Raw genomic sequence first — 26,583 nt, 5'->3', positions numbered from 1 at the left:
AACTTTATACTTCAGTATTTCTCAACAAAGGACATCTCCTCTAACCCCTCCAGGCCACACTGCCTGACCGCCCCCAGCTCACATTTCACATGCTCAGGCCCAGGTTCTACACAAAACTGGACCCGGCCAATCTAATGTGCAGCCCAATGTTTAAAAATCAGGATATTCTGCTGGGCACTGTGGCTCACGCCTGTAATCCCAGCACTTTGGGAGGCCGAGACAGGCAGATCACTTGAGGTCAAGAGTTTGAGACAAGCTTGACCAACATGGTGAAATCCCGTCTCTAATGAAAATATAAAATTAGCTGGGCACGGTCGTGGGCGCCTGTAATCCCAGCTACTGGGGAGGCTGAGGCAGGAGGATTGCTTGAACCGGGGAGGTGGAGATTGCAGTGAACCAAGATCACCCCACTGCACTACAGCCCGGGTGACAGAATGAGACTCTATCACAAAAAAAACAAAACAAAAAAAAAAAACAAAAAAAAAACCACCACCACACACAAACAAACCAGGAAATTTTACATAAAACCCCAAATATATGGCTCCTCTGGAAAAATGTGAAAATGAGCAACAGAGGCTCTACTTCCAACAGGGCAACAAGCACCAGGAGTAACGAGGGCAGCTGCTCTTCCCACAGGGGCCTGTGCCTCCAGATCCCACCATGCCCACTTCAATGATCTTCCTCACTCGCTGGCTCCTGGCCGGGGACCCCTGATCCTGAGCACACAGTGGGTTCATTTGCATCACAACTATGTTACTACCCCCCTGAAATGTCGACTGTCTGGCGGGACCCTCTCTTTTTGATACCTGCCTTCTCTCCGCTTACATCACAAGCATGTGCAGTTGTCTCTCTGAGCAGCCAGTGACCTCAAGAAACCTCTTTCTTCCCACTTCCTGAATTACTATGAATGAGATACAGCAGGTTCCCAACTCCCTCCACAGGCTCCGCTCTGTGTCACACACTTGCCTCTCAGCTGGGAGTTTGCATCCCTGTAAATATACAAATAGTCGCACTACAGACCTTTCGGGCTGCTGTATAAAGTTTTCTGTGAATGACATCCGTGCCTCTCCTAGCAGTCATATATTTTTCCTAGTAAAAATGTTCTGAATGCATACAATGGAATTAAATAAATCACTACAGCATATGAACAAGTTCCCAACCCACTCTAAAAAGATACCTCACTGATGAGCCATGCTTGGCAATGGATAATTACATCCAAGAAGACACAGGACACAGTGGAAAAAACAAAGGACCAGACTCAGGGACTCACGTTCCAAACCCAGCACCAGAACTCACTGCCAAGTGATCAGGGTGATTCGGTTGGCCTCTTAGGACCTGATTTTATTTCTTTCCAATATTTCCTATGGCTTTATAGATGTTTTTGAATATTTTGAGCACTCTTCAAATAATATGGTGCTAGTGAATTTGAGGCAACATCTTGAGACCAATCATTCTGAGCATAAAAATCTATGAAAATGAAAAGAATATTTAAAAACTAGATGTGACGGGCCCTTTAACAAGCCAACTTTTGCTTGTTATACCTTTTCAAACTAGAAATGAAGCCACGGAAGCATCTTACAGGTAGATGCTTGTACTGTGTTGGCTGGAGAAACTCACACCATAGCAGAGACTGATACGTCTGGCCTGCGTGCACTGCTGAATGCCTGCGGGATGGGTATGGCCTCTTCCTCACCACGTCTAAATGCAAGCTTCTAGAAACTGAAGACAAGGCAGCTGGGGAGGGAGCAGACTGTCATTAACTTTAGAACTCCTAACTTGGGCTTCAACAACACAGATGGTTCTGAATGACAGACCACCATATGAAATCCATCTTCTCTCTGCCTGGAGGAATCTCATAGTCCAGTGGCATCGTCTGCCAGGGAGAGAAAAGGTTTCCTGTGTTGTGAATTCTGCGTGGAAAAAGCTACACAAAAGCAACTAACTCTTAGCCGCAGTCTCAAATGGAACCATATGAAGGAGGAACATACCAGGTCAATCAGGTCGCTGAGGTTTTTCTCGATTTGCTGGGGAGGCAGGCGCCTCATTAGGTCCAAGGCACAGTCCAGCTGCTGATCACTCTGTGGAGGGAGAAATACAAGTGCGTCAGTCATTTTTGCCAGAAGGAATATCAAAAACTCCTTTTAAAAAGCATGCTTGCCCAAGACATTCTAAAACCCAAAGAGCCACGCAGTGGGCCCTCCGCCAGGTCTGTGTGTGCCAGCAGCCTGGAGCGGGGGGCGACTGTGCAGGCTGTTTGCTCCCCTTTGACAGCAGTCTCTGTCTCAAGTGGGGGCATCCAAAAGACCCTGAAAGAAGTGGAAGCAGGCTGGAGACGTCAGAAAGCTCCCTCACCGGCTCCCCTGCTCCTGCTCAACAGGCCCTGGTGGCTGCAGATGTCGTGCCTCCCAGTTGGTTCCATGGTAAGCACACTCTAGTAGCGGATTACTTTTGCCCTTTGTTGTAACCTGGGTATAAACATCAGGTAACATCCCCAGGCCAGGTTCCTTGATAAGCTCCAAGGGAGGGAGAAAAGCCAGGCAAAGAACAAATGGCAAGATGCACACGGGGTTAAAAGTGCTTCATTCATTCAATAGAAACTTAGGACACTAAGACCTGGACCACACTACAGTCAAGAGCTCACTCCACCCAGCAAACTGGACTGCAAATGCAGTAAACTATGTCACTGCAGAGGCAAGGACTGGAAAGACAACCATTACTCTTGTTTATCAAGCACTCTTTTAAAAAATGTTTTTCATTTTTTAAAGATAGGGTCTTGCTGTGTCACCCAGGCTGGAGTGTAGTGGCATGATCTTGGCTCCCTACAACCCCCACTTTCCAGGCTCAAGTGATCCTCCCACCTCAGCCTCCAGAGTAGTTGGGACCACAGGTGCACGCCACCACACCTGGCTAATTTTGTAGTTTTTTTTGGGGGGGAGGGGGGGAAACATGAGGTTTTGCCATATTGCCCAGGGTGGTCTTGAACTCCTGGGCTCAAGCAGTCAAACTGTCTTGGCCTCCCAAAGTGCCGGGATTACAAGCATGAGCCACCGTGCCCAGCCCAAGCACCTTTTTAAAGCTATGCATCCTGTGCTTCACCATACTCTCCTCACAGTACATATGCTGCAAATATTTACTAAGAGCCACCATGTGCCAGTCACCATAAAGATATAAAAAATAAATAAATAAAGGGAGGGGGAGAGGAAGGGAACTGAGCGGAGGCAAGGCTGGTAAAATGCAAAGTAAATTCAATGCACAGTGGGTTCTAACACAGAAGGCTAGACCTCAGGAGATGAGACAAGAAATAAAGTGAGAAAGGTGGGCCAGGTACAATGGTGAAGACCTGTGTATGCAACTCTTAGAAGTACAGGTGACTCCAAGTAAGGCAGATGGAGTCCCCAACACTACCCAAGCAGCCACTATCTGATTTGTATCTGGAATCTGCTCTGCTCAGACCAATTTCAGGATTTTTGGAAGGCCTAAATCAACAAGCTACAGTCTCATAAAATACACAAAGTAATCCTCAAAATGCCACATTTGGCCTTAACGAAATACAACTTTTGAATATTACCATTTATACTCCAGGTCTGTTAACCACAAGTAGGCCGTGGGGCAAGGACCCACTTCATAGTCACCAAAGACATAACACATTATTAAGGAGAGTCAATTTCATTTTTTTAAAAAAAGATATTGACATGGCATATACAGCCAGCTGTTTTAAAAAAGAATGAAAGAAAAGAAAAAGCCTGTCCCTTGCTCAAGATGGCTATCAGTGACAGTTCATCCTGGAACACACAACGAACTGGCTCCCCTGCAAAGAGAAAAGAAAAACACCACACCAGAAATTCTACCACTTGTTTTGCTGAATGCCAGCAACCATGAATTCCCTACTTGTGCCACGCATTTCTATGCCAACATGTGTCAGCCAAGGCCACAGTGATGGGTTTGGCCCACTGGCATGAGAGGAAATTTTAACACCACGTCTTGGGCAGAACACACAGATAAGCTGATTCGACTCTAGAGAGACATATTCAATTCCCAATACTGCCATTCATTAACTTATGGCCTTGGGTGGGTTTCTTAATCTCTAGAAGTCTCTATTTATTTATCCATAAAATGGGAACACAGTATCTTCCTTAGAGAGTGACAATAATTTAGTAATGTATGTGGAACATTTAATACACAGTAGTATGTGTTTAATGATTGGGGATATTGAGTGCATACAAATAAACATACAGCTTTTAAATCTTTTTAAAAATTTTAAATGATTCCCCTGCCCAACCTCCCTGCCCCTCAACCCAGCCCTGGATCTCTCTCTCTCTCTCTTGCTCCCCTGAAACTAGAGCTAATGTTCAAACTCAATACAAAGCTACGTATTCTCTTGGCCAAGCAAGAATAGAAAACCCTAAATGATTCAAGTCAAACTCGTTAAAAGGTATAAACTAGTATTTCTCAACTAGGGATGATTTTGCACACGTGCACACACATACACACACACCTCCAACAACCCTGCCAGGAGACATCTGGCAATGTATGGAGACATTTTTGTCACAACTGGGAGAGAAGAAACTACTGACATCTAATGGTTAGGGGCCAGGGATGCTTCTAAACATCCCAAAACGCGATACACAGCCTCCCCACAACAAAGAATCACCCGGCCCAAACGTTAATAGAGTTAAGGCTGAGAAGCCCTGGGCTAAAAATAATTGGTTTGGGGGCTGCAGATTCCCAGAATCTGATTGACAATAAAGTCCCCCTCAGGAAGACTGCACATGCAGGCAAACGTTTTATATATAATTCTAATTTAAAGACCACACATACACTTTGGGAGGCCAAGGCGGGCGGATCATGAGGTCAGGAGATCGAGACCATCCTGGCTAACGTGGTGAATCCCCGTCTCTACTAAAAATACAAAAAAATTAGCCGGGCATAGTGGCGGGTGCCTGTAGTTCCAGCAACTCGGGAGGCTGAGGCAGGAGAATGGCATGAACCCAGGAGGCGGAGCTTGCAGTGAGGCCAGATCACTCCAGCCTGGGCGACAGAGCGAGACTCCATCTCAAAAACAACAACAACAACAACAACAACAAACCCACACATAACCCCTAAAAATTTCTGGTCTTCAGAAAGCATCTCAACTAGATATTAGCAATCCTCCTTATAAATGAAAAGCAAATTAAGATATAAGTAAGCCTGTCTAATTTGAAACGGCGATCCAGACAGAACATAGAAGGGATTAACTAGAAAACTGAGCAGTGTTATCTAGGAAAAGACCTAAGTTGACCAGAGAAGCTCAAGGTGAAAGACACTGTTTTAACCCTTCTTCAGTGCCTGTTCACAAGCCCAGTTCCAATATGCTGATCACATCCCCACCCCGCAAGGGGGCTGGACAGTCCTCTGTAGACCTGTATCTAGTTGACAGCACTAGAACACTACTACAAAAGGATCTGACTCATATTTTGCATTAATCCCAATTAATCTTAATTGGAAATGTTTCACTACAAATTTCTAGGGCTAAGGATGTTTAACTATCATTCAATGAGGAAATGACTAAATGCTTCCCATAAGTGAAGCAACATGGGAAAGCTTAATGACAGCTTTTAAGACGTTAAAATTAGAGTTAACTGGAGCCATTTGCTTGGGAGTCATCCCAAACCCTAAGGGGTCCAAACAGGAAACGGCACCAGAGAATGAAGCAGATGTGGATGACCTTCAGCTACAAGCAACAACGTAAGTGACCCAGGAAATGGAACGATGGGGACGGAGGGAGGGGGCTAGTCCCAGGGGCCTCCCTAGGATGCTGTCACTTTTATATAAAGCTCAATAACAAGCAATAGTGAACATTCTTTTTTTTTTTAAAGATAGGCTCTCACTCTGTCGCCCAGGCTGGACTGTAGTGGCACAAGCTCAGCTCACTGCAACCTCTGTCTCCTGGGCTCAAGCTATCCTCCTCCCATCTCAGCCTCCTAAGTAGCTTGGATTACAGGCACACACCACCATGCCTGGTTATTTTTGTTTTTCTTGAGACAGGGTCTCACTTTGTTACCCAGGCTGGAGTATAGTGGCGCAATGTCGGCTCACTGTAGCCTCCACCTCCCAGGCTCAAGCCATCCTCCCACCTCAGCCCTCCAAGTAGCTGGGGGGCCACCATGCCTGGCTAATTTTTTGTAGTTTGGTAGAGATGGGGTTTCACCATGCTGCCCAGGATGGTCTCAAACGCTTGACCTCAAGCGATCCGCCCACCTCGGCCTCCCAAAGTGCTGGGATTACAAGCATGAGCCACCATGCCCAGCCAATTTTTCTATTTTTTGTAGAGATGGGGTTTTGCCATGTTGCCCAGGCTGGTCTCAAAGTCCTGAGCTCAAGCTATCCATCTGCCTCAGCCTCCCGAAGTGCTGGGTTTACAGGCGTGAGCCACTGCACCTGGCCATGAACACTCTTATTATTTAGACACGTGTTTTAGACTAATATAACAAGGCTTTTTTTTTTCTTTAAGCCAAGACAAAGGAATGATAAATACAACATTTAAGAAGAGTAGAAGAGCAGTTCTAGGGAAGCCATGAGGGGAAGATGAAAGCTATACTGTCTAGGTCTCACATGGAATGGCAGGTTCAAGGGTATTCATCATCAACGCGATGCTTAAGTTATGATTATCAGATATCTAAACTTTTTTTAAAGGTAATAGAAAAAACTACAAGTATGCAGGGAGTGGTGGTGCGTGCCTGTAGTTCCGGCTACTCGGGAAGCTGAGGCAGGAGGATCGTTCAAGCCCAGGAGTTCTGGGTTGTAGTGTGCTATGCCCATCAGGTGTCCGCACTAAGTTTGGCATCAATACAGTGACTTCCTGGGAGCAGGGAACCACCAGGTTGCCTAAGGAGGGGTGAACCGGCCCAGGACAGAAACGGAGCAGGTCAAAAAATACAAGGAAGAGCAAGTAAAGAGAGGGCTTAGGACTCAGGAGTCCAGGGTTCAAGGTATGCCCTGTCACTAGACGTCTGTGTGCTTTGGACTGCTCACTTAACCTCGTGGCCTGGGATTTGGCCCAGATGAACTCTAAGACTCCTTCTAGATGGAGTGCCCTCTATCCTACTGCAAGAGCAGACATGCCTAACCGCCACACCCTTCAAAACAAGACCATCATCCTGGATTTGGCCACTTGCAGGCCAGCAACTGGGCTACATGTAGTTCAACAACTGTGCACTGAGTGCCAACCCTGGGCCAGGCCCTGAATCCGGCCCAACAAATGAGACCCAGTCCCAAGCCTCAAGGAACCAATTGTCCATAAAACAGCAAATAACCACAAGGTCGTGTGGTGTGTACAATGATGAGACAGAGAAGGTACAAAGAGACAAGGCACAGTTCACAATACACTGATTTGTACTTCTTTGTGTCAATTATTTTCCTAGGACTTCCCTCCCTCACATGGCTACAAAATAAACAGAAGGCCAGTCAGGGGAAGTAAACTGTCACCCGGTGGCTAAGAGCTCTCCACAGGCCAGCTCCTTCAAAACTCTGACTGGTCCAGGCACCTCCTTCATACAATGAGCTTCACCAGTTCCACCACCCAATGGTGTGTTCCAGGTGGAAAGGTAAATAGTAAAAGAAGGACCATTCCTCCTTATCCTCTGGAATTCTCTGTCCATTCAATTAATCATCTGATCATTATGTGAGTGTTTCCTAGGTAACAAGCACTGTTTTTGATGCTGAGTGGTGAACATAAAAGTCTCTGCTCCTCATGGAGCTTATGGTGCAGTCAAAATCAGTGTGGAAAAAAAAAATCAAGGAAGAGTCCTTGTTAGGATGTCAAATAATAAGGAGGGGACAGTTACCCCATTTTAAGCTGGCAAGGCTCCAAGGGGTAGGTTTAGGGGGTTTTTTGTGTTATTTTCTTATTTTGGTATATAAACTGAGATAAGAAATATTTCACCTCCTGTTTTCACATGATTTAAAGAAAAAGCATAAAATTGCTTAAATCACCCTGCAATAAATAAAACCACCATTAATACGGACTAAAACAATTTTTCAGAATAAGAAATCAGTCAAATAAAACCCCACCATCTAAATATCTGCTACAGTGTTCAGACATCTGCTGGTATTATGAAATCATCTGCATACAGGAAAACTTGGCCTACTAGGCAAACTCCAGGGCAAAGTCTGATTTGGAAACCATCAAGTGAGATGTAACCAGTCCCTACACTCCAAGTTTGGTAGAGTAAACACACCATCTACAACAATGTCAATGTCAGAGTAGAGGTGTCCACTAAGTAGGGCAGGGAGCCCCAGAAGATGTCTCAGAATGGGGCCACAGGAGCAGGTTAGCCCTGGATAAGCAGGTGTGCCTTTCCAGGCAGCAGGTGCAGCAGGCTAAGGAGAGGTGAGCCAGGTGCGTGGAGGAGGAGGTGGGGAACCATGGGGCATGGCCTGGGGAGGTGACTGGGGCCTTGTCACAAGGGCCAGATCACACCCAAACTACTCAGGGGGCAGCTATGCTGGCCCGAGGAGCTAGGCTCAGAACCTCACTTCTCCCCGCAGTTTTTTGCTCCTGTCCAGTTTATAGGTAAGGCATCTGTGCCACATTCTTTAAAATCCACTTTTCTGTGAAGGTTTTGGAGCCCCTAGAGATTTTTCCACAGGGGAATGACGACTGCTGTTGTGACTTAGAAGGCGAAGCAGATTATATTTTCCAAAAATGACCATAACAAGCAGTCACATCCCACATGCTCCTCTTGCAGCGTGACTGTGACACTCCTCCCACTTGTGGTGGGGCGGGGGGGGGGGGGGCTGTGTCCCCTCCGCCTTGGAACGGGAGGAGCTTTTGTAACTTTTTATCATCAGAGCCCAGCACAAATGATGCCCTATGACTTGTGAGCCCACAAGAGACAATGCGGCTTCTCCCTGCCTGCTAAACACACAGGCCTGGAGCCCACTCAACTGCCCCGAGGCCACCCTGTGCAGAAGAGTCCCTGAGACTCCATGGACAGAGGGAGGCCCACTGAGCCCCCAGGTGCTCCAGGCTCCCACTGTTCCAGCTTCAGCTATCTGACTGCAATAGCATGAGACCCCAAGCCAGAACCACCCAGCCAAGGCCCTCCTGAACTCCTGACCCACAGAAACCATCAGAGACAATGAAATGAATTGTTCCTTTAAGTCACTAGGTTTCGGGATGGTTTTGTTAGACAGCAACAGTAAATGACACAGAAGGATTTGTCTGGTGACCTTGGGGAGACAGCCTGACCAGAGACGAAACTGGGGACAGAAGAGCTAGCAGAGGAGCCTCTACAGCAACCAGGTCTCTGGCTGGATGGCCAGAGAGGAGGAGAGCCAAAGACTTTAAGGTCACAACAGATAGGACGAGGTCAGTTACTGGAAATGGGAAGAAGCCCAAGGAGCCTGAGGTGACTACGTTTCCTAGCTGGGGCCAACTGCTAGAGGATGGTGCCACAGCCTCACCGGAGTGTGTACGTTTTGTGTGTGCTTTTAAAACCCACTGTTTTTAATTTCAAAGACAGGCACAGGCAGTAACTCAAATTGCTAATGCTTGCAAGCAGAGGTCCTGCTTGGCCTGCTGTAGTGGCTGGTTAAGGCAGATTTGTGCTTAACAGCATCTGTCTGTACATAAACAACCAACGAAAGCTTCAAGGCCTTCAGAGTTTGTTCTTAAGTTCATCAAGACCTTCACTCGTTTACATTCCCGAGAGGCTTAGCAAATAACTTCATAGACAGCACAAAGGTAAACTCTGCTGGCGCCCAGAATGACTTACCACAAATTTATGGAGTCTCACTTAACCATGGTTTGTCTTGTATAATCCGTGACCCAATAAGCAACTTTGTTTAAACGTCAAATCTGTTTTCTGCCTTGTGGCCCGGGAACAGTTTGTGCTGGGGGCGATTTGGAGAAGGAATCCTGGGCCGGCCCAGCTGACCACTCATCTTTAGGTCACTCTGGAAAACTGCACATTTTGGATTAATAAAAAGAAAAGTGCTTCCTCCACTGCCTGAGTGTCCTCTGGGATGTGACGATAGCTGTGCAGGAGGGAGATGCCTCAAACACAAACACACGAATACTCCTTGGATGACTTTCTGTTCCCATGGGAAAATCCAATACCCTCGCTGTCAAGGGAATCACAGCCACGGCAGAAGTCCACTTGGCGGACCAAGCCTTCTTCAACCTTTTGGGGTCTGCTGTCTACCATCATAGCCAAGTCAATGTCATCTTTTTAAATTGAGGTTTTTTTGTTTGTTTTGTTTTTTAAAAACCATGCAACATAAAAGTAACCATTCTAGTCCTACTCTGACCATACAGACAAACACAAAACCCTGGGAGATGGCAGGGCAACATGAAGGAAGAGGCTGGCTCTGTGGATGACCCACCAGCCAGAATGGGTGACCTGTTGTTATATGAGAAATAAACTCCTATCTCATTTGAGGAATAAAATGTAACCATTTTAGGGCTGGACATAGTGGCTCACGCCTGTAATCCCAGCACTTTGGGAGGTGGAGGCGGGTGGATCACTTGAGGTCAGGAGTTCAAGACCAGCATTGCCAATATGGTGAAACCCCACCTCTACTAAAAATACAAAAATTAGCAGGGCATGGTGGCAGATGCCTGTAATCCCAGCTACACGGGAGGCTGAGGCAGGAGAATCACTTGAAACTGGAAGGCGAAGGTTGCAGTGAGCTGAGATCATGCCACTGCACTCCAGCCTGGGTGACAGAGTGAGACTGTCCCCACACCCTCCCCCCACCTGCCAAAAAAAAAAGAAAAAGAAAAATTAGCCATTTTAAAGTGAACAATTCAGTGGCTATGTTAAGGTCATTTGGATTACCGTGAAAACATAACTGCTTTATGTGTCTCTCTCTTTTTTCTTCTATAAACAAGTCTCTCCTTTAAAAAAATTCTGTTGGGATCACAGAAATTAGATCTGGACTGACATCTCAATTTCATCTGAGTCCTGCTCCTTCATTTGACGATGCATAATGAGGTCCAGCGCAAGTTTTGCCAGGTTGCACAGATAGAGGCAAAATCCGCACCTAAACCCGGATCTTCTTCGTGTTTTGAGGCCTGGCTCTGCCCCAAGCCCTTCTCCCCTGTGAGTCTTTCATCCAGGGACTGTGTAAGTGACTGGCAGACACAACCGAACAGTGAGATGAGATTCTCACCCTCAAGGAGCTGTGACCTAAGGTAGAGGACAGCCAGAAAAAAAAAGCAGGAAAGAACTACACCATCCTCCTACATTCAACGCCCAGCATCCCAGCTACCCCATTATTTTCGAGGACTGGTCCTCCCAGTGATTTGTCCAGGTCTTCAAGGTATCAACTTTTTAAAAAAATTCTAGAAGACAGCAATCTCTCTAAAATGTATTACCTGCTCTACATTTTTACACAATGCAAATGATCACAGGACAATGCAATGAACACAGCTAAACCATTTCTCATTAGCCTAAGGACAGTGTATGAGTAGCCACTCTTGGAATGGCACCGTGTGTCTGCTTTTTACATTTATCTGCTTCTTCTGCCAGGCTGTCAGTTACACTTCCTCAACTAATATGTTGCTTCTAATCTGCTATGAGGTTGAGAACCCAGAAAATTAGAAATCTGCTCTCATTTCAAACAAAAAAAAAGAAACTCTGAGAGAAGGAATAAATCAGGTTGATAACTTGGGGTCCAGAGTCACAGCCCACAAATAGTTTGTAAGTACCCTGACACTATATGAAGATTACTTCTTCCTTTTCTTGAAGAAGTTCAAGACTCTAAAGGCAGAGATACGATATACTAATAATTCCTACTTTCCCATACAACCTGCATAAGCAAGTCACCACCTCATCCCTTGGAACCTTAGTCTTCTTTAAAACCTGGGCCCGACGGTACTGTCTACCTCACGGGCCACTGGGAATGAGGTACCACGTCTGGGCCATAAGGGCACCGCCCACAGAGCATCCTCCATAAAGGGTAGGAACTCTCCCAGAGAGTAAAGCACATGGCTTATCTGCCAGGACTTTTACATAACATTTTTTAGGTGCTAGAGGGTCCTTTCTGCCTGGATTTTTCCCTCACTTGACACAGGTTTTCCATTCAGGCTGCCAGGAGTCTCTAGAAAGGTAGGCGGAGTGTTATGTCAGTTTCCAAGTCATTAAGCACCCACAAAGGAGGGCAGGCTTGCACAGCACTCACTCCACACAACCGCCCCTGCCCTGAGTACGATGGAGCACATGGCTTCCCTAAAGCCACAAGGAGAAGAGAGGCAGGGACAGTGAGAGCTGAAGGAATTCCACATGTGTCCATGGAAGATCACCTTCCCTTTGTTTTCCTGCCCTCTAGTAACTCCCTCATGCAGCTTGCTTTCTGAAGCCCTCTGCTCCATTTCCCCAGCCCAGGACAGCATCAAGAAATATTTCCACCATCTCATCTATTTGAACCTTCTCCCTATTTACCGGTGCTCCCAACCCCATCTGAGGCCACTGAAACCAGACAACTGTGGTAGCACTAGCAGAGTCCCCAAACTACCCTGACACCCTCCCCGGCAAGGAAAATTTCCACGCGCCTCTCCCTGGCATATTTATTCCAGAGGAAAACTTAGCAACCTACACACTACACACAGGCTCTGTGTCAAACTCTACAACAGCCATCAGTTGATTTTTCCCTTACACATCCCTCCAGGAAGTGAAATATCCGAAATGAGTCATACTCAGGAGTCGGAGCTATACTTCCGCTGTAGTTTTTTTGGATAACCAATTCACTGTTTACACTCCAAAACCTCTAATTGCTGAACACAGAACAGTTCCTTTGCAGAGATCAAAGCTTACCTGGTGAACCTGGCGAAGTGACAAAAATTCTCCAAAAGGAGTTAGCCATCCAGAGTGCCAGAGGAGGGTGGCTGTACAAGCACATTTTAATTGGCAAAGCAGAGTCGCTGCCCAGCAAGGAAGAGTATGCAGGGGTTTATTCTGCTGCTCTTCTATTTCCCCTTTAAGGCATATATCTCTTACCCCTGCACCCACCAACTCTAGTCACTCCCAGCACACAGCTGGCGGCCGCCCACCCGCACCCGCACCTGCACCCGCACCTCAGAGAGCTTGCTGATCCCTGAGCCGTGCACTGAAGCTTCCAAGCAGCTCTACCTAAAGGCAATCACTGCCTGCTTTTTACAACATATACAAAGCAAATGGGCTAACCTGATGCACAGAAAAACCCTGGGTCACACGACAACCAACAAACTCATTGCTCAGGATGGCTCTCCGCCACGTTTCTCAGGCACTGTGCTTGGCTCTGCTGGCCAACTGAGTGAGCTGGAGCATTTTCTCTTGGGTGTGCCTACCCCTCCACCTGTCCAACTTTAAAACACAGAATCAACAGGGATGTTACACTAAAGGGGACCCTAGAAACCATATAAACGGTGGAAAATTGAGGCCTGGACTGACCCATAACAAATGAGACATCACATAATGGCAAATGAAACATGACCAGAAAACAAATCTCTTTAGTACACAGTTTAGCGCTTCTGCTTATACAGGTTGAACAGCCCTAACCCAAAAATCCAAATCCCAAACTTTTTGAGCGCAGACATGAGGCTCCAATGAGCATATCAGACTTTCGGATTAGGAATGGCTGACCAGAAAGTTCTGCAAATATTCAAAATCTGAAAAGAATCCAAAGAAGTCTCAAATCCAAAATGCTTCTGGTCCCAAGCATTTCGGATAAGAAACCTGTAGTTTAATCATCAGTCAAAATTTAAGAATAGAGTTGATTTTGGGCCGGGCACAGTGGCTCATGCCTGTAATCCCAGCACTTTGTGAGGCCAAGGTGGGTGGAGATCAGGAGATCAAGACCATCTGGCCGAGGTCAGGAGATCAAGACCATCCTGGCTAACACGGTGAAACCCCGTCTCTACTAAAAATACAAAAAATCAGCTGGGCATGGTGGCGGGAGCCTGCAGTCCCAGCTACTCGGGAGGCTGAGGCAGGAGAATGGCGTGAACCCAGGAGGCAGAGCTTGCAGTGAGCCGAGATTGCACCACTGCACACCAGCCAGGGTGACAGAGTGAGACTCCGTCTCAAAAAAAAAAAAAAAAGAATAGAGTTGATTTTATCCAAGAAAATACTACTTCGGGCTGCGAGCAGTGGTTTACACCTGTAATCCTAGCACTTTGGAAGGCAGAGGTAGGCAGATCACTTGACCCCAGTAGTTCAAGACCAGCCTGGGAAACACAGCGAGACCCCGTCTCTACAAAAAACTTTTTAAATTAGCCAGGTGTGGTGGTGCATGCCTGTAGTCCCAGCTACTCGGGAGGCTGGGGCGGAAAGATCACCTGAGGTTGAGGCTGCCCAGTCTGCATAACAGAATGAGATCCTGTCTCAAAAAAAAAAAAAAAAGAAAAAAGAAAAGAAAATACTCTTTGACTCTTTTGAATAAAATTCTACATTATTAGCATTAACAATGGCAGTATTAAGAATATTTATATATTGTCCAGACTGGGCACACTGGCTCACATTTGTAATCCCAGCACTTTGGGAGGTCGAGGTAGGCAGATCATTGAAGCCGGGAGTTCAAGACTAGCCTGGAGAACATGGCAAAACCCCACCTCCATCCAAAATACAAAAATTAGCCAGGTGTGGTGGTGTATGCCTGTAGTCCCAGCTACCCAGGAGGCTGAGGTATGAGAATCACTTGAACCTAGGTGGCCGAGTTTGCAGTGAGCTGAGATAGCACCACCGCACTCCAGCCTGGGTGACAAGGTGAGACCCTCTCTCAAAAAAAATTTGAAAAAAAGAATACTTATATATTGTCCAGATAATTTTATTTTTATTTTTAAGTGAATTGATCTTTATTAAGAATACTAGGTATCCAAAAGGCAAACCAATTTCAAACGCAAAAGGGAAGGAAACTAACAACTGCTAAGGGTGGCCCGGCATGGGCCAGGCGCTGCACCCTGTGGGTTTCAGGAGAGCCTCGCAACAGCTGCAGGAGGTGGCTCTTGGGTACCCCAGTTTCACAGATAAGTAAAATGAGGCCCTGAAGGGTAAGGTGACTTGCCCCAGAGCACTGAATGACACAGAAGGACATAACACAGGTCCCCTCCCATGCCCAAACATTCTCCAAAGAATGTTAAACACTCCCAATGAAATAAAATTGATTTCTAACGACTTGTAGGGAACAACTTGCAAGCTCACAAAATCAGATAGGGGCAATGAGTCTCTTCTCCCGGGATGAACAAATTATGGACAATGCCATCTACTACCAAATTCTGAAATCTGTCACCGTGGATTACAGACTGTATTCTCACCAACACTATCCCTGGCAGGTGGATTTGTTGAAAACAAGAAAGCCTCTCCCACACAGTTTCTCTGGTTGACGGTTTCCTGGACCCCTTGAGAAGATCTGCAAGGCGCCATCACCTTGTGTCTGATCATTAATGTTTCACAGATGTCTACAGCTGCTGCCTCCACATGATCCTGGCTGGTTTCATGTAACAAGCGACTAATCCCTCCACTTTGTCAACTGGCAGTTAGACACATAATTATGGGCAATCCTGAGACGTCTTCAAGGGATGCCGTACATGTTGTCCATTTCCCCCTCGATGGCACGAGAAATTCAAGAAGCCTTTCACAAAAGTGGAAGCTGAGTAAAGCAGGGTGCTCCTGTCTTCCAAATAACAGTTAAAAGAAAAAACAATTCAGAAAAATGTCGACCACGTGTTCACTGACGAAGGCTAAGAAAAGTAAACTCCTTTTTTCATAGCAGAAGCAGCCAATTCACATAAACCAAACAGATTTATAAAATGGCCTAGATGAAATCTATAATATTTGGACACAGGTTTACTCCAACAAAACCCTGCACATGGCTTCCAAAGATCGGGGAGAAGCTTCGGTCCAACCTGCAAACAGCACAAATGGGCACGTCTGGATGGGAAAGCAGAAAGGTTTAAAGGATCTGCAAAAAACGAAGGCTCCATCAATCCAAATATTTTATCTAGAAGGGGGTGGTGCTGCTTTTTTGACTTATGTCCAAAAGGAAGCTTGAGGAAAAGAACACAGTGCTTATTGATCCAACAAACCACTTGGGCTATTTCTTCCCTGGGCTCTTGGGCTCCAATTTCAGATGCCTGTGTGTGACTCAATATGGAAGACTCTATCAAATCTCTATTTGTCCCTGTCGGCCTTCCCCATCCAGCTCAAGGGTAACTCTCTATTACAGCACCACGCTCTACACTGACAACCATGGGCCCAGCACTGCAGAGCACAACAGAATTCTGCAACAACTGGCCCTCTGGCTCCCCTAAATAGATCACCAAAGTTTTAAACATATTTTAGTGACAGAAATGTACAATGCAACACTCTACCCACCCATGATACCTTTGCAAACTTAACCCAAGACCTGTCATAACGCTGCCCTCTTCCAATTAATGTCAGGACCCACTGGGCAGGGAGATGCCTGAAACATGACATCCTTTGGGCTTCGATTTTCCAGACCAAACACAGAGGCCTTGCAGGTCTGCAGCTGGCAGAAAGACCTTGGAAGTAAGACAGACAAGAGTTCAAAGCCCATACTCGCCATTTCCTAGCAATTAAGGTCTGAATAATTCCTTCACCTCTCTGAGCCTCGATTCCTTCATCTGTTTAGCGGCAATAATAATCAAACCTATCTTACAGGGTTATTTTGAGAACAATATCACAAAATATGTGTAAAGAAACTAGCATAGTTCCTAAAACGACAAATATTCAATTAAATAAAAAAAAAAAAAAACAAAAACACAGGCATTGGCTGGGCATGGTGGCTCACATCTATAATCCTAGCACTTTGGGAAGCTGAGGCAAGAGGACAGCTTGAGGCCAGGAGTTTGAGACCAACCTGACCAACAGAGTAAGCCTTTTTTTTTTTTTTTTTTTTAAGGGTTAAAAAAATACAAAACAGGTATTATCACCATCCTCTTATACAGAACTTCATTCCAGAAAACATAAGATTATAATGTTTCTAGCCAACGCAGTGGCTCATGCCTGGAACCCCAGCACTTTGGGAGGCCGAAATGGGAGGATCACTTGAGCCTAGGAGTTCAAACCAGCTTGGGCAACACGGTAAAACCCCGTCTCTACAAAAAATACAAAAATTCACTGGGCATGCCTGTAGTCCCAGCTATTTGGGAGGCTGAGGTGGGAGGACAGATTGAGCCTGGGAGGTCGTGGCTGCAGTGAGCCACGATTGTGCCACTGCACTCCAGCCTGGGGGACAAAACACCCAAAAGGCAGGAGAGTGGGTAGCCACAGAACAAGGGGCCTGATAATCAAGTCAGTCAAAAAGTTTTTTTTTTCCTTTCTGTCTCAAAGGAAAAAAAAAAAAACCACACTCATTATAATATGGAATTAAACATACACATGCACACTCTCACTTATGTAAGTTAACATTCCCTAAAGGCATGAGAGTGGGTAGCCACGGAACATGGGGCCTGAAAATCAAATCAGTCAAGGCCGCTCCTTTTTGGTTCTTTTGGGTAAGCCAAAATGATCTTTACTAGTGGAAACATTATTCCTCCATCAACAGACAAGTTTCCTGAGAGCTGGTGAACATCTTGCCAACAAGACATATTTCGCAAGCTCAAAACCTTCTTTCTTTCCATCCCCAATCAAACGCTGAGTGTTATGTCTCAAGAAGAAAGCTGGCTGAGGAAGGAGCTTAACATCCTTCCATGAGCAAAAAGAATTAAAGAAAGGGAAGCAACAAGTTCCAGTTCCAAAATAGCTTTTTGATAACTAGGAACTAAGCCCAGCCCTGGACAGTATTACTGACTCTCACCACCACCTAAAGCAGGCTCTGCCAAACACAGCACAACCACCAACTGCTACTAACAACTTTCACTAAGCAGGTAGTGCACAGCAGGCGCTGACTTAGGGCTTAAAACACAGCGATAATAGTAATAGCTAAAACTTATTAAGCCATTCTTCTAAGTGCTTTATATGCCAATATCTCATGTAATCTTAAAAATGAACCAAGGAGTTAAGTGCCAGTATCAGTCTCAGATGCAGAAACTGAGGTACGGAGAGAGTGGTGAGCTTACACATTTAAATGGATGGCAGAGCTGGGGTTCAAAGGCAGGTGCATCTGACCCCAGAACCTGCGTGCCTACTCAATACTCCACAGAGCCCAGCAGCTGGGCCACCTGTGCTAAGAACCACTGCCATCTCTTTGTTTTAAAGTCTACAAAAGAAGAGGAGCGGGTTATTTAGCACCTACTTTTGCACAGTTGAGTCACAAGTGAGGAAGGCAGCACCGCTCTCTAGTTAAGGATACAGGTTTGAAAGCAAGATTGTCTGCATTCAAATCCTGACTCCACCGGGTCCCAGCTGTGTGACCTTGGACAAGTCACTAAACTCTTCTGAGCCTCGAGTTCCCCCATCTATAAATGAGGGTAGTAACACAGTAGTCACCCCTTATCTGCAGTTTTGTTTTTTGGCAGTTTCAGTTACCTGTGGTCAACCATGGTCTGAAAATACTAAGTGGAAAATTCCACAAACAATTTGGAAGTTTTAAATTTCACGCCGTTCTGCGTGATGAAATCTCATGCCTTCCCACTCCGTCCTGCCTGGGACATGAATCATCTTTTTGTCCCGCGTATCCACACTGTACAAGCTATGTACCCGTTAGTCACTCAGGAGCCGGCTCGGTTCTCAGATCCACTGTCATGGTGTCACAGTGCTTGCGTTCAAGTTACCCTTATTTTGCTTCATAATGGCCCTAAAACACAAGAGTAGTGATGCCAGCAATTCAGATATGCCGAAGTGAAGACAAAAGGGCTTCTTTAAGTGCAATTTCTCAATTTAATAAAGGAAGGGAAAAACTATATGTGGAGACTAAGATCTATGGTAAGAATGAGTCTTCTATCTAAAATTTTGAAGGAAAAGAAATCTGTGCTAGTTTTGCTGTCACACCTCAATGCAAAGCATATAGGGTTCGATATTATCTGTGGTTTCAGGCATCCAATGGGGGTCTTGGAGTATATCCCCCATAGCTAAGGAGGGACAACTGCTATACATACATTATACTGTTATTTTAAGGATTATGTGGGGGTAATCCTCATTCAGCATCTGGCACATACCTGGGACACAGTCACTGCTCCATAAATTCTACACGTTAAGTCAACAGAAAAGAGGAAGAAACAAGAAAGTAAAAGCATATAATCTAACAATTTCACAACAAAGGCCTCGCTGGCCTTCTGCCAACCTCTAGAAAACAGTGCTGGACTCTGTGTACCCACAGTGTGGCTGGGACTGCAGACACCAGGAAGACCTTGGGACCTGTGGAGCCTGGATGGTTCAGTTGTCTGAGCCAAGGAGGGCTGGATTAGGCTCAGTGATCTAAGCTGAGCAAGTTTCAGCACATACCTCTACAAAGTGGAAGCCCAGGGATGGCTGATATAATGATTCTTTAGGAAGCCAAATGCTCAGTTTCTCAGAAAGGTGTTTTCCTGTTTCATGACAGATAAAAAGGTTTCTCATCCAGACAAATAAATCTGCTGACTGAGAGCTTTCATTAAAAACAAACAGTCTTGCAATAAGGAACCGTAAGCTAGGAAGGCCTTCCATGAATATATGAAATGTCACAAGTCCTCACAGCCTGTGTCTGAGAGTGGGAGAAGGAGAAATTTGAGAAGGTGCTGACCAGCTCGAAGACTGGGATATCATAACCCTAACAACATCCAGTCAGTACATTCCTCACCTACAAACGAAAATCACAGGCAAGGCCACACACCGCTGAGTCCCAGGAGACACATCTTCCCAAATAAGTGTTTGAGTGGGTTGCTGTTAACTTCCAATAAAGCAGATAAATGGTATCATCAATTGCTTCCTGTCTTCAGGTCTTGTCAATACAGAATGCTAAGTCCGCCAGCCTCGAAAGCCTGTGTACCTTCCACAGTCTTAAAGACTTGATGGGAAACTGGAAAAGCAATCAGGAACAGAACACCATGGGCACGAGACTCATTCCAGGTACTGTCACAGCAAGACACCCTTCTAGTATTCCAAAGCTAGGAACACACCTCCCCTTGCTCCCGCCAGCCCAGGGAAACCGAATAAGCTGTTTACCAGGGACCCCAGCAAAGCGAGCCTCAAAACTCACCAGTGGAAGAACTTCAAGACACAAAGAGAAAACATCTTTGCTTTCATTTGCCAATTTTTAAATACTTAGCTCATAAGTTCTGTGACCAAAACTAATAGAAGGCTCGGTAGGAGAGCTCGGAAAAGCAGAGGGGGTTGTTTTCCTAGGCTCCTTCCTCTAACAAGAAGGTGGAAATCAATTCGCTTCCCCCTTCTAACCCTCGAATCCCTGGAGAACGATCATGTTTGGATGGCCTACGAATGCTCAGCTTTCCGGCAGTGCCCCAGACGAGGAATCCATCCATCCAAGTATTGTTCTTACCTCCCACCACCTCCTACGTCAGGGGAGGGGACCGGGCACATGGTTCCGAGGTCATGCTCCTCACTTAGAGGATCGTGGGAATGCTTACGGAAACACTTGTCACAGCGCTGCCAGCTGGAATCGCTGCTTAAGAAGAGGCTGGAAAACTAGGGAGTGCGCGATCAGAGACGGGAGGCTGGGGAGAGCAGGGAGGCAGATGTTGTGTGTTATCACTGAAACAAACACAAGCCATCCAGTTGTGCACTTCAGCTACGTGCGGCTTAGCGTGCTTCAATAATGCCTCCAGAAAGTCAGGGAAAGGAAATACAGAGGAAGCTGGGCCTCTCTTCTACCACCTCGAAACTGTCCTGCTGCCAAACAGATCTGGGAAAGCAGGTTTTAATGAGAAAATTCAATTAGGAAATAAACTTAAGTAACCCCATAGCATGCTGAGTGAAGAGAGGAGCCTTTCTCAAGTGTCTTAGTGCCGAGGAGTGGACGAAGGGGCTCTGAAAAATGACCAATGAGGCTTCCCGCCACTCAGAGGAAGCCAAGCTCAAATGACCAATGAGGCTTCCCGCCACTCAGAGGAAGCCAAGCTCAGAAAGGCCACGAAGACCATCCTCGCTTAAGCGTGGGGCCAGATTCCAAGGCCAGGTCTGCTCCGCCTCATCCATTTCTTGTGCTGCTTCCCAGTGAGACTCAGCAGAGGACACACGAGGCCACAGGAGGTACCCACGTCAGGATCTCAGCTCTCCAACACAGGGAGGGGTGCAACGAAGGCAAGGACACAGGTGCTGTGCGTGACTCCCCACCGGGGCCGGCGGGCACTGGGTGGCTCAGAGATCATTAGGAACGGTCGCTCCCTCCCTTTGTCCTGGTTTCCCTTCTGTCCTCTGATAGAGGAAAGGGCTTAGATCATTCTCAAAGGAAGATTAAATCCAGAGCAAGGGAAAGGGATAGGAACCCGTTTCCAATCAATGATGGAAACCAGATTCCCTCATCAGTTGGGATTCATTCTTACATGTTGTAAACATCACAGAGCTCCACCCATGGCTACAAGCGTTCAGGAGGTATGAAGCATGGTGGCACATCCTGGGTGAGAGCTGCCTGTGGCCAAGAAGCCTCCCGGCTTGGGCTGGCCCATCTGAGGGACAGGAAGCAACACGTCTCTTGGAAGTTATCCCCAAAACTCCCATCTCAGAAAGGTGAGATAAAGCACAAGACTGTCCCACTCTTGTAAATGTTCTATATTTACAGGAATAAAGTTTTAAAACCATCTTAGACAACTATAACCTCCTTCCTGTAGAACATACCCATGTACATTTGTACTCATATGGGAAAATATGGTATCAATTATTAATAGTAAAGTCTTTGAATTAAAGGTCTTTTGTTCTTGAAGAACCACGGGATCTCAGTATCAGTGGCCTTGGAGTCCCACTTCCCCCGTATGAAATCCCTAAAGCACTAGGTGTTTTGACCCCTGCGTGATCTTGACTATAGGGAAAATGCACTGTGTCCCCGGTCAGCCTGTGTCACGTGGTGCTGGCTGTTTGGCAGCTCTGCCTTACACTGCAGCCTCCAGCACAGAGAGTCCTCTGTCCAGAACCACCTCAAGGATGTGCAAGTTCTCTGCCACATGGCATCCCTGACACCTGAAGTGAGCCATCTCAGCCTCCCTCCAAGCAGCTTCCCTCCCGGCTGACACTCCCAGCTCTGCTGTGTCCTGCACATGGCACGCTTCCGAGACCACTCGCCCTCGGCTGTCCCCAGGGGTTCATGCCACTGGATCACTGGGTGCTTAATAGGCGCCAACAATTTCAGAAACCACCTCTTATTCCCGTGAGAGCAACCCCTGCAAGTATTCTGTTTTGGTTTTGTTTGTGCTTTTTCTTTTTGCAGGAATCAAGGCCCTAACATCCAGAACCTCAGCAGTCTCTCTGGCTGCCATCCACATCATCTGCCCAGACATGAAGAGAGCGGGACAGGACCACAGTGTGGCCAGGTGGGGGTGCTACCGGTTTTCCCTACAGCTGACATAAAATACATATATTACTGCAAATCTAATAACCTGCTTAGAAAGCACTTCAAGGCAGAACCATTCAGGAAATATTTAATACAAAATACCTTTGTTTTTCTTTTCTTTTTGTTTTTCTGAAGCAGGGTCTTGCTTGCATACCACCATGTCTGGTTAATTTTTGTACTTTTTGGAGAGACGGGGTTTCACCATGTTACCCGGGCTGGTCTTGAACTCCTGGGCTCAAGCGATCCACCTGTCTCAGCCTTCCAAAGTGCTGGGATTACAGGTGTGAGCCGTGCACCCGGCCCATAAAATACACCTTTGTAATGAATATGTGAGAAATAGATACTGGAAGAGATGATGTAAAAACAATTTTTTATTTTTATTTAATCTCTCTTATGCAGATTAAGCATTTCCCCTGAAATCCAACCCTCACAGCTCAGTCCAAACTTTTCCTCACCGTGAAAAGGTGAACTCCAGACCAGCCTAAGGCCAACCGTTTTGAATGGCAACCACTAGATTCAAAGCACGGTGCTGTGATGTTGCTAGGTGTTTGGTTTGTGCTCCTATGACCAGTGTGGGGGGAAGCGACTTGGGCAGACATCCAAGCTGAGGTCCCCTGGGCAGAGTGTCTGGATAGGCATCCGTGCACCCAACGCTACTGACTTACTCCAGTTCATCCTGAAGACAGACTATTACAGTAAAAGCCATGTTTTAAAAAAGTTATAGCTGCTAGGCCGGGCGCGGTGGCTCACGCCTGTAATCCCAGCACTTTGGGAGGCCGAGGCGGGCAGATCACGAAGTCAGGAGATCGAGACCACCTTAGCTAACATGGTGAAACCCCGTCTCTACTAAAAACACAAAAAATTAGCCAGGGGTGGTGGCGGGTGCCTGTGGTCCCAGCTACTCAGGAGACTGAGGCAGGAGAATGGCGTGAACCCGGGAGGCGGAGCTTGCCGTGAGCTGAGATCGTGGACTCCAGCCTGGGCGACAGAGTGAGACTCCATCTCAAAAAAAAAAAAACCAAAAAACAAAAAAAACCAGTTATAGCTGCTAAAACCTTATGCAGAAAGTCCACGAAATTTGAAAATATACATCATATAAACGTAAGCAAGGCTGAAAACACGTGAATCCCAGTTAGCTCACCCTGCATTCCTGCCCATGCAGCTTATGACCCAGCTACAGCCTTGGGTCTGTACTCTCCCTGCAGTCAGAGGATGGGGACACGTGGCACACTGCTGGCCTGAGCACAACAGGAGTCCGTTTCCTTGGGGACATTTCTTGGAAATAAAGTAAGTATAAGGGTGTACTCAGGAACACTGCATTTTATCTGGGACTCGGCTTTGTTGCCCAGCCCAGCACAGGGAAAGAGGAGTTTTAAAGTGTTTCAGAGGAAGAAAGAGAAAACCTTATTGGCCTCAGGGGAGTGAGGTATAGCACATTCATTCAGCTTCATTTACTGAGTACCTACCTAGTATACACAGCAGGGCATGTTCACCCCTTTTTTTGCATAACAACATACACCCAGGGTGGCTCCAGTACACTCAGAACTACGGAACTGAAGAAGCATCACATCACATCTTTCCCAAGTGATGCTGGGTGGGGTCCCCAGCGTAGAAGGCAGACAGAGAAAAAAAAAACAGCAGCACCAAGCGGCTCAAAAGCTCAGGAGAGGCCGGGCGCAGTGGCTCATGCCTATAATCCCAGCACTTTGGGAGGCCGAGGCGGGCAGATCACCCGAGGTCAGGAGTTCGAGACCAGCCTGGCAAACATGGCAAAACCCCATCTCTACCAAAAGTACAAAAATTAGCTGGGCGTGGTGGTGGATGCCTTGTAATCCCAGCTACTTGGGAGGCTGAAGCAGGAGAATTGCTTGAACCGGGGAGGCGGAGGTTGCAGTGAGCTGAGATTGTGCCACTGCACTCCAGCCTGGGCGACAGAGCAAGACTCTGTCTCAAAAAGAAAAAAAAAAAAAAAAGCACAGGAGAGGTATCCACAGCCCTTAAAAAGCATCAGTGATAGCTCCAAATGCTGAAAGATGAAGGGCTCTGTCATCTTTAAACCCTGTTTGTGATTTCCAGTTTCAATGAGCCTACATTATTACTGTAATCCTAAAAAAAAGGCTCATAAATTTTTAACTGACAATTTTCAAAAAACAAAAGTCAGTGCTTAGTCCTGTTGTTTACATCGGGTACACTGTTAGAATTTGGCTTTCAGAATGGAGAGACCCAGACTGCTCATGACAATTACACCAGAGGATCTGATTCAAACTGATTAGAGCTGGGGAGTGGGGGGGGGGGGTGTGGAGTGAGCAGGAGCAGCTGAAACAACGCTGGGCACGGAGGATAACTGCTGAAGTTGGGCGACAGATAATTGGGGGCTCATTATATCACGTGCTTGAAATTCTCTGTAACAAAAAGTTCTCTGAATTTAAATCAGGCAACACTAACTTAAAGTTCCCTTACGGTAAGGCCTGGTTGCCACCTACTCCTAGGCTCTTGCAAGCTTTAAGGCCAGTGTGAGTCGAATGTTTACTGGACATTAGGCAATTTTCTCACACTCACACTCGCACTCGGTCCAGGAAAGCCCTCCCGGGGCAGGGGGCCAAAGGAAACCCTAAATGCAGCTTTGTAGCAGCCCAGCTGCTCTGAAGGACTGAAAAATACAGGGTCCTCAAAAATCACCAAAAAACCCTTTGGCTTGGACAGCTTTTCCTTCCCTGGCTTCCTGTAAAGATGCCGCAGGCTCTCTAGAATCTCCAACTCTGGTTTGTTTTTAGGAAAGTTCCGTTGCTCCTGCCTTCAGCTTGGCTGCCTACTCCACGTTATACAAATACACCTCCTCTGTGCAGCGCAAACGACCTCTACGCCAGTGGTGCTGAAGGAGGCCTTCGCTACTTGCATCCATCCTATCAGCGTCCAGAGGAGTGAACACGTAGATGTCTATCACTGACTTCATACCCTTCCCCCAACAAAAAAACCTTAAAATCATAATTACATCCTTCTCTACAACGACCTTTCTTACTTTTATAACAGGATTTTAAAAATCCATTCCTGGCCAGGAGTGGTAGTTCACGCCTGTAATCACAGCACTTTGTGAGGCCAAGCTGGGAGGATGGCTTGAGCCCAGGAGTTCCGAGACCAGCCTGGGCAACATACTGAGATCCCATCTCTACAAAAAAAAAAAAAAACAAAAAAATTAGCAAGGCATGGTAGCGCGTGCCTGTAGTCCCAGCTACTCGGGAGGCTGAGGCAGAAGGATCACCTGAGCCTGGGAGGTCAAAGCTTCAGTGAGCTATGATCACACCACTGTACTCTAGCCTGGGCAACAGAGAAAGACCCTATCTCAAAAAAAAAAAAAAAGATAAAAATCCATTCCTTTTTTAAAAATAAGACACTGTATAATATTAATATAGCCACGGCAGCACCACTGGACTTACGGCCTGGCTTTAGGGAGACCTCAGACTGTTGACGTCAGTTTCTGGTCCACAGCTGCCTTGGAAACCTCCCTGAGCCAAAATTAAAACAACAGCTTTCTCTCAGGGTATGCTTAAGTTATTGTTGTTGTTGTTGTTTTAAAAAGAAAAAAAGACAACAGGTTTGATGTGATACTGAGTGTCTCCGGTGTGCCAGGCACTGTGTCAGGTACTTTACAAACAAGGAAAGCAAGGCACAGAGAGGCCAGGTCACCTGGGCAAGGCTGCCTGGCAGATGCTGTGTGTGGCCGCAGAGTGAGGCATGTCCCAGACTCAGCTTTCCTCACCAAGAGGGACTCAAAGCCTTCTGGGGCACTCTGTGATGAAAGCTATGGGCTCTCTCCCCAGGGAGTGCACACACACAAAAGTCTGAATGAAATATCTGGTGGGTTCATAGTGCCCCTTTGTTCCCCAAACATCCCCTCTGGTTAAAAAAAAACTCTATTCAGGTGAAACCCTGTCTCTACTAAAAATACAAAAATTAGCCAGGCGTGGCGGAGCACGCCTGTAATCCCAGCTACTCAGGGGGCTGAGGCAGGAGAATTGCTTGAACCTGGGAGGCGGAGGTTGCAGGGAGCAGAGATAATGCCACTGTACTCCAGCCAGGGCAACAGAGCCAGACTCCGTCTCAAGGAAAAAAAAAAAATTCTATTCCGATTTTCATCAATGAAGAGCTTCAGCAGGAGTGTCTCCCATAGAAAGAGGCAGGTGT

At 46.5% G+C, this 26,583-nt stretch overlaps 1 protein-coding gene and 1 long non-coding RNA gene across 6 annotated transcripts in view; one reads left to right on the top strand and one right to left on the bottom strand.

Moving 5' to 3' along the window:
• Positions 1 to 26,583, bottom strand: part of CAPZB (capping actin protein of muscle Z-line subunit beta) — a 146,761-nt gene that overhangs the window by 78,923 nt on the left and 41,255 nt on the right. For all 5 annotated transcript variants that reach the window (XR_010148013.1, XM_003307839.6, XM_003949308.5 and 2 more), the window contains exon 2: positions 1,989 to 2,078. Coding sequence is in view for 4 of the 5 variants with exons in the window: in XM_003307839.6 (XP_003307887.1) it covers positions 1,989 to 2,078 (90 nt within the window). In the remaining variant the exon portion in view is untranslated. The remainder of the gene's footprint in view (positions 1 to 1,988; positions 2,079 to 26,583) is intronic.
• Positions 22,279 to 25,402, top strand: LOC129143450 (uncharacterized). The gene is made up of 3 exons (XR_008546897.2): positions 22,279 to 22,381; positions 23,564 to 23,688; positions 25,176 to 25,402. It is a non-coding gene; the product is annotated as an uncharacterized LOC129143450 (long non-coding RNA).

This window comes from Pan troglodytes, chromosome 1 (genome assembly GCF_028858775.2).
Source record: "Pan troglodytes isolate AG18354 chromosome 1, NHGRI_mPanTro3-v2.0_pri, whole genome shotgun sequence".
Classification (NCBI taxonomy): Eukaryota; Metazoa; Chordata; class Mammalia; order Primates; family Hominidae; genus Pan; species Pan troglodytes.
The sequence above is the reverse complement of the archived record's forward strand: the minus strand, read 5'-3'. Positions and strand labels throughout refer to the sequence as shown.